This window comes from Balearica regulorum, chromosome 1, assembly GCF_011004875.1.
Source record: "Balearica regulorum gibbericeps isolate bBalReg1 chromosome 1, bBalReg1.pri, whole genome shotgun sequence".
Classification (NCBI taxonomy): domain Eukaryota; kingdom Metazoa; phylum Chordata; class Aves; order Gruiformes; family Gruidae; genus Balearica; species Balearica regulorum.
The window spans coordinates 151,893,793-151,904,929 of NC_046184.1; the positions used below are offsets into that span (position 1 = coordinate 151,893,793).

General features: G+C 43.7%; 1 protein-coding gene across 2 annotated transcripts; it reads left to right on the forward strand.

Moving 5' to 3' along the window:
• Positions 1–4,414: 4,414 nt before the first annotated feature.
• On the forward strand, positions 4,415–10,730 carry ATP4B (ATPase H+/K+ transporting subunit beta). Of its 2 annotated transcripts, none has more exons than XM_075742945.1 (7): positions 4,415–4,526; positions 5,873–6,001; positions 7,038–7,151; positions 7,966–8,165; positions 9,491–9,547; positions 10,112–10,204; positions 10,376–10,730. In XM_075742945.1, the coding sequence occupies exons 1-7, from the start codon at positions 4,415–4,417 to the stop codon at positions 10,535–10,537; spliced, it is 867 nt and encodes a 288-aa protein (XP_075599060.1). In that variant the 3' UTR covers positions 10,538–10,730. The 2 variants fall into 2 exon arrangements, with proteins under 2 accessions (XP_075599060.1, XP_010303844.1); XM_010305542.2 differs by having other exon boundaries at positions 9,491–9,544.
• The last annotated feature ends 407 nt before the right edge of the window (positions 10,731–11,137 follow it).

Sequence of the window (11,137 nt, forward strand, 5' to 3'; positions counted from 1 at the left end):
CCTGGAATAAAATATTTAAATTTTGTATTCACAATTAGAACGGGAGAAGAAAAGAAAGTAATGGCAAAGTCAACACTTACTGATTGACAAGTATGGCGCTTACAGGACTACAGTAACATATGCTGTACCACACTGAATTTTCTGAGTTCCCTCTCCCAAAGTGGTTGGAAAACGTTCACACAGAGACCTCAGGAGCCACAAAACACGGGTGTAAAACTGATCCTTCTCTATGGTTTGCCCACAGCTCTGCATGGGGAGGAAAGGAGGACGATGACCACGTGGGTTTTGGTGGTGGTGCCTGTGTGATGGCTGTGGTTCGATGGGCTTGATGCAGAGCAGCCACCAAGGGTTTGACAGCTGGACAACATGGACTGAACATAGCCTGAGAGTGAAATAGTGGTGAAGGGACTAGAGGTAGATTTTGTGTGTAGATTGTCCACTCTTGTTTGGTGTTGTGATAGTGTTATTTTCATTTTGGTGTGGGGAATTCTTTTTTTCTTTTTCCTTGTCGATGTGATTAGTGTTTGTGAAGTTTTTGTGCTGAATGTATATTTAATGATATGGTCTCTGTGGTCTCTGTGGGAAGGTGACCTTTCTCTGTGTGGATGGTCTCTGTGGGAAGGGACCTTTGTTGATCACCTAGTCCAACCCCATCTCCAGGCAGGGCCAGCCCCAAGGTCGAGCAGGTTGCTTAGGGTTGCACCCCACTGGGGTTTTAGTGTCTCCGAGGATGGAGACTGCACGGCCTCTCTGCCTTTGCCATCCAGCCCACTCATCTCACGAGAGAAAACAACCAGGCTGGTGGGCACAGAGCGCCCTTAGTAAATCCCAACCACCATCTTGTCTTTCACTTGCTTGCAAATAGCTTCTAAGAGGAGTTGCGTACTTAATGAGTAGTTACATATTTTCTAACCAATCCCATTTCTTTAATTATATTTAGAAATCACGCAAGTGAAATGCAGTTTTTAATGAAAATTGTTTCTGCAGTTATCCATCTAGTGGTAAATAGAAAGTGCCCCTTCACAAGCACCGGGTGAGTGCCACAAGCACAAGCAAGTCTTGTCTTCAAGCTCAACGCCGCCTCACAACTCCTGGTGATGTCTTCAATAAAATGCAGGTTTCTCAGCTCATATATCATTGGAGAGCAATGATGTATTGCTCTCCAAATATTGGCGTCTTTCATTTTTCACTGACAAATGTCTGACATTTTCATTAATAATCTCCAGTACTGGAGAAGAAATCTAAGAGAGAAACCATCTTAATATAACCGCCTGCTGTTACATGACTTTGTTTTTCTTACTTCTGGTTTTTTATGTAAATGCATTTCTGTAATTGATTGGTTTTAATATATTTATGTATTTAATTTCTGTATCAGTTGAAATTGTGTACATACCTTATTATACAATAAAGATATAATAAAATTACACTAATTCTATTTATGCTTTTATATTAATGTGGTTAATGCATTTATCTCATTTGTATTTTTGGAGTTTCTAGTCAGAACAGATTTTCAGCTGTAATACCGTTCTGCTTTATTCTTACCTTTTTATTGTAGATGCTGCTGTTAACTTGGTGCATTTTCATATTCAGTTTTCACTGAACTTTACTAACTCCAGTTTAGAAATAAGGAAATTTAATTTAAATCACCCACTTTTAAATCATTTAGCTTCCTTACTCTTGCCTAATACAGCTGGCACTGTCGAATCTAGGCTAGCAGATTATGTACGACCGCAGGCAGCATTAAAAGCAGCCAGGCCCTCCTCCTCCACTTGAAATCTGGCTTTCCTTTCCTTCAACCATCATTTTCCTGCCTGGCCTGTAACACGCAAATCCTGACGCATGTCACCGCTGGGATGAAAGCAGCGGACGGCGACCCTCTGCCATTGCCCGCACGGTCCCTGCCAGCTGCCCGGTGCCTTCCTCGGCCTCCCACGCGTCGCTCTGCCCGCCTGGGTTTTTCGGTCTCCTTCACTCTATGCAGACGCAGCCGGGCGAGTGCTGCTGCACTCGGCAGTTTTAGGTTCCCCAGCCAGCAACAGAGGGGAACGAACGGGATGAACTGTAAGAGAGAAGAGCACGTGAAGTCCTTGGCCGCAGCTTCGTTAGGGTACAAACTCCCGAGTTTCAGAGGCTCCTCGTCGCCTCCTGTGCAGACACACCCAGCTGATTCCTACATCATCTTCCTCATGTGAAAACAGAAGTAGCAACATTTTCCTTTTCAATATAATTAGGGATTTAATGTCATTATTAATAATTAATGTGTTGTTTAGATTTAGTTGCCTACTGAAGTCCATGTACTGCTAAATTATCGCCTTTCTGCAAGCGGTGCAGACCATGCTCTTTCTTCATAAAGCTTCTAACTCCGCATCCCAGCCGAGCCCAGTTGCTCCCCTCCAGCAGACTGACCGCAAGGGCTCCTGCGCAGTACAGAAAGGGTTAAATCCCGCTGGAGACCTGCTACTTCCCTCCCTGCTTTCCCTCAAACTCCTTCAGGCCTCTGTTCTCATTTCTGAAACCGCTACGTGGGAGCCTCCACAAACCTTTTAACCTCAGGGCAGCTCTTTCGTTTCCATCGTTTTCAGGCCACTGCCCAATCTCCTTGTCTTATTTTAATTTTAAAAACAAACCCGCATTTGTCCTGAGTATCAGTCAGCTCCTGGTGTAATGACTGAAAGAACCTTTTTGTTCACCCTCCTCTCCTTTCTATGGGGCATCCAAATTGGTCAAATGTCTGGAAATCTTATTTTTCTTTTACTTGGCCTGACTCCTATTTCATCATCTGAAAACAAGTCAAATCACCCCAAATTGGTGGCTATTACGCTAAACTATCATGCTGTCTGATCTCAGGCAGAAAAGCAAAATAAATCTCTCTCTACGTCAGAAACTCAGCATAATTCAGCTGACACAATACCCCTGCCATATTACTCCAGCAGACGGGCTCAGTTATAGCTGTCTCAATGTCCAAATAATCCAAAGTCTCTTCCTCAACCTTCTCATATGTGCCCCTTGTAAAGACTTGGCCCCCACCATGTATCCTGTGAAGTGAGCGAAAGGCAGGGCACAGCAATAGTTAAATATAGTTTAATAGTTAAATATACCTAGTTGAATGGGGTGAAACCCTGGCCCTACTGAATTCACCCGGCAATTTGGGGATTTGACATTACTGGGGTTCAGTAAGAGAGCAAGAGCATTAGCGAGCAGCTTTGACAAGCAGGAAGGAGACCGGCGTGCCTGGGAGGGCTTCCCATAGTGCCAGCTCCCCTCGCAGCCCTGCGCCCGTTGCTTTCCCGTCCGCGGGAGCTGCCGGGGACCCTTTTCCGTCCTGCTGCTCTGTGCGCAGAGCGAGCTGCGGGCTGGGCGTCTGCCTCTCAACACGCCACAGCATTCGGTTTGGAGCAGATGGAGAAGGCAGTTAAATGCTAAATGGTCTCCGCTCTGCCTCATCGTTTACCGACGTGGCAAAACTTTTATTATACAATATTTTTTCATTTTTTGCTCTCCACCGTCTTTCTTCCTGGCTTTTCCAGTGGGAGGCAGACACAGGCAGCAAACAAGGTGGGGGATACCCTCTGAAGCTTAATTAGCATCACCAGATCTCACCTAAAACATTCCTCACAGAAAGCAGGAAAATGTTGATCTTCATTTCCCCAGCTGCGCAACATGGCAAACACTCTGGGAAACGGTGCTTTTCCCCCACTCACTCCTGCTGCGACCCCCTATATCCCAACAGATGCCTCCAGGTTGTAGTGGGAGATTTATATCCACTATTTGCAGGTTACTTGGAACAAGAAAAGAAAAGAAAAAAGAAAAGAAAAGAAAAGAAAAGAAAAGAAAAGAAAAGAAAAGAAAAGAAAAGAAAAGAAAAGAAAAGAAAAGAAAAGAAAAGAAAAGAAAAGAAAAGAAAAGAAAAGAAAAGAAAAGAAAAGAAAAGAAAAGAAAAGAAAAGAAAAGAAAAGAAAAGAAAAGAAAAGAAAAGAAAAGAAAAGAAAAGAAAAGAAAAGAAAAGAGAAAAAGAAAAGACAAGACCTAGAGAGAACCAAGTTCTCCTTCGCTTTATCTGCTCTGATAACAGCTATCGCACTGAGTCTATCGCAAGCCCTACGGGCACTCGGCAAAATGCGTAACTCCACCGACCTGCTAAGGTGGTCAAGAGAAAGCAGAAGGGCGTTTGATAGGAACTTTTCTTTGCCAGCCTCAACACCGAGCACTATCAACACCCTTTATAAAGAGTTGTATCTGCTGCGGGTTGATAATGGTGAGCAGGGGCTTTCATTGGTATAGGAAGTAATCTCGTTGACCTTCAGCGGAGAATAAGGTATAAAAACCAAAGTGATTTTCTTGGGCGGCTGTTTGGACACCGGTTGAATTTCTTAGTTTCTGAGGAGGACGTGTTTTGGGGAAATTTTGTGAGAAAATGGCAACTTTAAACGAAAAAAAGACCTGCAGCGAGCGGATGGAAAATTTCCGTCGTTTCGTCTGGAATCCAGAAACAAAGCTCTTTATGGGAAGGACCTTAATTAACTGGGGTAGGTTTTCATAAACAAGAGTCTTCTCATCCTTCCGATATACACTTAAAAATCTTGGGGGCGGTGGGGCATCCTAATGAACGGGACGTAATGTGGTGGCAGATGTGCTGTAATTGTTGAAGACATCAGTTCTCATATGTGCTCCTGGGCCCCTTTTAGGGCGGCCCTGTATGCTGAGTCAGTATTAGATCCAAACTTTGATCTAAGTCGTTCCTGCAAATATAAGACTTTAAACTGATTTTGGACCAAATATATCAAAAGGCTAAAACGTTAACACATTAACAATTAACTTATGAATCGCTAAGGGGGTGGTTACAGTGTGATTCCGACACTGCTGGCTATAGGGGGTTCTGGTATACGGAGAATTTTGTTTAGTCGGTGGGTTTTGTCCAATTCTCTGGCAACATATTTTGCTTCTCCAAAATTCCTTTCTAAATTATTGTTTGCTCAGTAGATCTTCTTTTTTTATCATCGCGTGCTAATGCAAACTTGTGTCTACGATGATGATGTGTCATGTCAGGGCAGCCCTGGCCATCACAAGGGACGTCCCTGCTCTTCCCAGTAGCCGCGAGTTTCCGGATGATTTTTTTTTTTCTGCTGTGAAGCCTGTGGCTTATTAGCCATTCTTAAAAACCATGATTTTACAGAAAATCAAACCGAAACGTGAACCTTTCCACTTTGGAGAGAAGAAGGTGCTATGAGGCGCTGATGATTATAGGGAGCGGTTTCTGACGGCACCCCCAAAATTCTCACTGGCTGCTTGTAGGGCACCGGCCGCCTGTAAGACACGTTCCGCGCACGCAGACAGCAACACGGCCTCATTCTACATCTCACACCAGAATAAAATTGTGAGATGACACATTTTGCTGAAGGTGATTTCAGATGTAAAAGGCAGTGAGGTGATAACAGGTCTGAAATCAACACACCTGAAATGCTGGCATCTGTCATCCAAATAACACAAGGAGCAACTTGGTTTTGTCGAAGAAATACCTTGGCTGTGCTGCTTAGTCCATGTGTAATGACCAGATAAATTGTCTTAATATGTGAAGTGACATCAAGAAGCCACACGATCTTTTAAGCTTTAAATAATTTGAGCTCAGCACCAACTACTTCAAAAATCCTTGTAAAACTGAACAAATTTACAGCCAAATTTTTCTAGAAGAATATTCTTTCGAGTGTAGAGAAAATGATCCAAAAAGCCCAAGTGCCTTTGCAGGGAAAAACCTCCCTGGGGCCAAGGGCAGAACGGAGATGGCCGCTGCTGCTGGGACAGTCCCGGCCGCGGAGGGATCAGCGCACTGCCTTGCTCGAAAAATGAGATTTTTGCCCTCATTTTTTTCCCACAGTGTGGATCAGCCTGTACTACCTGGCTTTCTACGTGGTGATGTCAGGGCTGTTTGCGCTCTCCATTTATTCTTTAATGAGGACAGTGAATCCGTACGAGCCGGATTACCAGGACCAGCTGAAATCCCCAGGTACTGCCAGGGCCCCCCTGCTGCTGCCCCGGGGGGAGTTAAACCCCCCCAGAGCCCCGCAGCAGCTGCGTGGGGCTGGGCTGGGCTGAGAGGCATCAGCATAGCCTCTCATTTTTATATGTGTATATATTTTTATATATGAAGATATACCTCTTCTCCCCATGGGCAGGGGTCAGCCCCTGGGGAAACCCTGGGTTTTGCTTCAGCCCCCCCAAGCACCCCAGAGGATTTTGGGGTGCCCGGCAAGATGGAGAGGCGCTGGGGCGAGCAGCCTGGGGTGGGTATTTCCACGCTGGCCGGCAGCATGGAAAGTCCCTGGGAGAGCAGGAATCCCTCCCCCGGGATATGTTGTGCCAGCGGCCAAGCAAGTAAAAATAAAACAAAGACATACGGGATTAGAAATAAAGATTTGTGGGACATGAAGTGAGACGGGAGGGACGAGACAGCACCAGCGAGAGATGATCAGTACATACTGCTAAAACTTCACCCCCCCCAAATGGCTTGGTTTTGCAAGTAGTGGGAAAGAAAAAGGGACTTTTTCAAAGCTGTAGTCCTAAAAATTATTCTGTCCGACTCGCTGAATTTTGAAGTTTCGTTTCCCAATATTCAGTAAGCTTGATGTTTGCTGGCAAAATTATTCCTGTAAAATATTAAGCGTGGCTTTGTCAAAAGCTGTTTGTCACACTGCAGCACGATCTGTTTCTTTAACCTGACACGACCATTATAACTGTTATTTTTAACAAGTCCTGGGGAAATCCAGTGCAATTGCTGGAAGGATTTTGCAAGCTGCTCTGATAACAGCACGAATATACCTGAAAAGTTTAGCAGTAGCAGAGGCTTCAGGTTTTTTGGTTGAACAACTCAGAGCTGAGATGGTTTCTGTACGTGGTTAAATCCTCCCCAGCAAAACCTGGGGATCTCCTACACTTACACAATGAATCTTGATGCAGCATAATCGCTATTGTCAATTTAAATTAAAAAATCTGTGCCTGGCACCTCTCCTCTGCTTTGCCTTCCCTTTTCTTCCCCCACGAAGGTGTAACATTACGACCCGACGTTTATGGGGATAGAGGACTACAAATTTATTACAACGTATCCGACAACAAAACCTGGGAAGGTTTAGTGACAACTCTTCGGACTTTTCTGACAGGTAAAAATGAGGTTTCCTGCATAATATTGAAGGAACGTGCTGTCGCTTCTCCCTTACTGGGTCTGAGGACCTTAAGTCAGTGTTTCCATTTCTATTTGTCCTTCTGAAATCAGAGATTTTGAGTGGAAAATGCATCTTCTGAAAGGGACGAGCAAATCACCCCATGAATCTATAAATCCAGCATATGTAAATATGTCTATTAAAGCAGAGCCCTGCTTCAGAGCTTTTAGGGTTGGTTTTTTTTTTTTTTTTAATGCTGAATAGCCTTAATAAAATAGGTTAATAAAAGTTTGAAGGAAGAGGGTAAAAAGGGTCTTCAAAACTAGTCTCATCTAAACTAATCGAATACTGTCTGTGACCATAAATTTCAGTGTCGTAATAAGTCTTGTGAAGCTGTTACATAGTGTCATCGGAGAGTATAGTCCAAGTAGGTTAGGTGCTCCATTTGCCTGTTCATATCTGAATGCATTTGTATTCCTTGCAAGACTTAATATCACAGTTCTGTTTCTCATACATATGTTGAGAAAAATTATATTTGAAATGGACTTTCTATGGAGGTATCAACCCAAATTGCCAGACTTAACTGAATTTGATCTCATTTTTTGCTTTGCCTGGGTGTTCTAAAAAAAAAAAAAACCAAACCAAAAACCAACCACCAAGCCCAAACAATTTAAGCTTTCCTTGTTCCATCTAATTGCCACTTCACTTGCAGTACAGTTTCCCATGGTGTAACCTCCAGCCTGATATTGGGATGTACAATTTATATCTGAAAAACTTCAGCGGGGAATTTTTCTTTCTTCCTTCACACATCTAGCATATACGCCAGCTGCTCAGCGCCCGAACATCAACTGCACCAGCGACACATACTTCATCCAGGACACCTTTGATGGCCCAAATAAAACAAAACTGTCCTGCAAATTTATCTCAGATATGCTTCAAAACTGCTCCGGCATCACAGATCCTACCTTTGGATTTCCAGAAGGAAAACCTTGTTTTATTATAAAAATGAACCGGGTAAGTACAAGCCCAGGGTGCTGAGCAGGAAAGAATTCACCGAGAAACCCCCAGTCGCTCGAGTCTCTGCTGGGCAGCTGCTCTGTCGTCTGCTGCCATGGGCTCTAATCTCTGCTTGCTACTGGGAAGACAAATTCATGCGCTTTTCCTCAGACCTCCAGAGTCACCAGAGAAATAGTGAGACTTGGTCACCACCCCGAAGGACGTAACGTAGGGTAAAGCGATCTCTAAACCGACTCTCTCAAGCTCTGGGGTTTGTTTAGTTTTGTCAGCATCTCTGTAGTGCTGTTGTCTGACGAACTAGTACGTAGACCAGTTTCTCTTCTGCCACACTGCGATCCTGTGCCTTCGGCTAAGGCATTAAGATGTGACAATAACTGAAGTGATTTCAGAGAGGTGATACTCGCACACCTTATTTCTCCAGGCTGCAAAGAAAATCTTTAGCAGAACCTGTAAAAACAAAATTCAAACCTGATGGATACAACTTTTTTTTTTTTTTTTTTGAGAGGAAAAAGGGCATCTTCCATGCTTCCTTTAATTTTTTCAGGGCATAGACAAAGGCATAGGCATTTTATTTTTGTTTTCAGGTAAGATTCCGAGCCTTCTAGTTCAATTTTAGTACAAAGGGAAGAGCTCATATTCTCCACTGGTTCCTGACAGACAAAATCACTTCATTTTTGGTTGGGCTTGCACCCTAGACTTGGGCAATGAACGTTTTTAAGAATCTGTGCAAGGTCCAGCTGTGAGAGGAGAGTTGTGCCCCTGATTTTGGCAGGTGAAACACAGGTTTTTTCTCCATAAAGTCTTTGCCTCTATCAGCAAGGCTGCACGCCAGCCCCGCAGGGGAAAGGTGCTCGGGTAGTGCCTGGCGGGGGGGGCTTTACCTCCTTCCACCTTTGCTGCTACAGAAAGTAACCCCACTATTTTTGTAGGATCAGACGGGTCCAAGAGTTTCTGCCAAAGGTTTTGTACCAAGGCATTTGATGAAAAGCACAGGGATTCAGGTTTTCCTTTATTTTCGTGCCACTAGCTGTTTTAAGAGACTCCTGGCTGAGAGCAAGCGGTACGGGCAGGCAAATGAGCCGGGCTTGCCAGGGGGTGCAGCCAGGAGCGAGCCTGCCTGCTGTGCCCATGCCCGGCAGCACGGAGTCCTGTTTCTGAAATACCCAGCCACAACACCTTTTCACCCAGGTACCTGAGATGAGGTGACCCGTTTGCCTTACACAGAAACACATTTAAGCAGCATCTGAAGCTCCGTTCATCATTTGCTTGGTTTTAGCTCAAAACAATTCCCAAGATGACCAAATATGTGTTTTCTATTTCAGATTATCAAATTTTTCCCCGGCAACGGCACCGCACCAAGAGTGGACTGCACATATGTAGTAAGTGTATGAGGTCCGAGTCTCAAAAACTTCAAGCGCTGCAGTTCCTCTAGCATGTGAAGTGCAGTTACAACCAGAAAGATTACCCTGCAGCTCTGGAAACCAGATCATTCTGGCCAAATACTGGGAATATCCTCAGTTCTGTGCAATTTCTTGCACCAGCGGATATCCTGAGAACAACAACAAAAAGTTTACTTTCCTTTAAATCCCCTGAAAAACTTATTTTTCAGTGCTGCAAAGAATATTTGCTGTTTACTTTCAGCTCCCACTAGTCAAGCTGACACATCAGAGCAGCTCCTTCAGGCGCTCTGCACGTTTCAGCAGGTCCCCCGTTCACTGAACTCACAACTGCTAGAAAAGAACACTTGCCCATTTTTCTTGGCAATAGTAACAGCAGGACATTTCCACTTTTATTTGAAAAATAAAAAGACGACCGGCGCTAACCAGACTGCTGAATTTGAGTTTTAATACGGACCGCACAGCTTTTAGCAGCAGTAAAACACTTGCCCGGGGCTGGCTCAGGATGGCCCAGCCAACAGAGCTGCTTTCTTGCTTTACAAACAGGGTGACGAGACTCGCCCGCTGGAGGTGGACTACTACCCCGTGAACGGCACCTTCAACCTGCACTACTTCCCCTACTATGGAAAAAAGTCACAGGTGGGTGGCTGCTCATGTATTTCAGTATCATTTTTCTTCTTTATCTTTGTACCAGGTGAAACGTATGGGGCATCTCTGCAATCTTGAGAGAACTGTAGAGAAAGCTAATTTTAAGACTTTATTTTTAAAGGGGTAGTGTAAAATTAAAGTACTTTTCTTCTTTCCTCCTAGCCCAGCTACAGCAATCCTTTGGTAGCTGTGAAATTTCTCAACATTACGAGGAACGTAGAACTTAAAATTGTGTGCAAAATCATTGGAGCTGGAATTACCTTTGATAATGTTCATGATCCGTATGAAGGAAAAGTGGAATTTAAACTGAAAATAGAAGACTGAGCAGCAACAGAGACACTTCTGAAATACACGTGTCAAGAGTGACTTACCTATTATCACATTCATCCGTATTTATTTTCTATGATTTCCATACAAATTTATGCAAATTGCAGCACAAAGAGACATTTTCTACTGAAAGGTGACCCACACAGCTAAAAATCAAGATACCACTCTCAGTGCGTGAAGGAGAAGAGGACTATCTCGATGTACATAGCTTACTATTCCGAGGTGACGGTATGCTGCTGCTGTCGTGCAAGTCTTTGTAAAAACAAATTTCCTCCCAACTGTGCAGCTTCAAAGAAAATAAGCATAGGATCAAAACGTCATTTTCAGTCACTTTCCACACGAGAACCAATAATTGATGTATGATACTAAATCTTGGATCTTGAGAAATAGTTAGAAAAAGAAACCAATTTCAAACAATACTTTGAAATACTAGCAAGCAATATAATTCTCAATCTCTCTTCTGTGAGATGTATAAATTATAAAAGTATATTAAAATTATCTGTATCAGTGTGTCGGGTTTTTGTACTAGTCAGCAGATTTTTTTAGTTGATGAATCACTGACTGCAAAAGAAGTGAATGTGAAATCTGTCCTCTAGC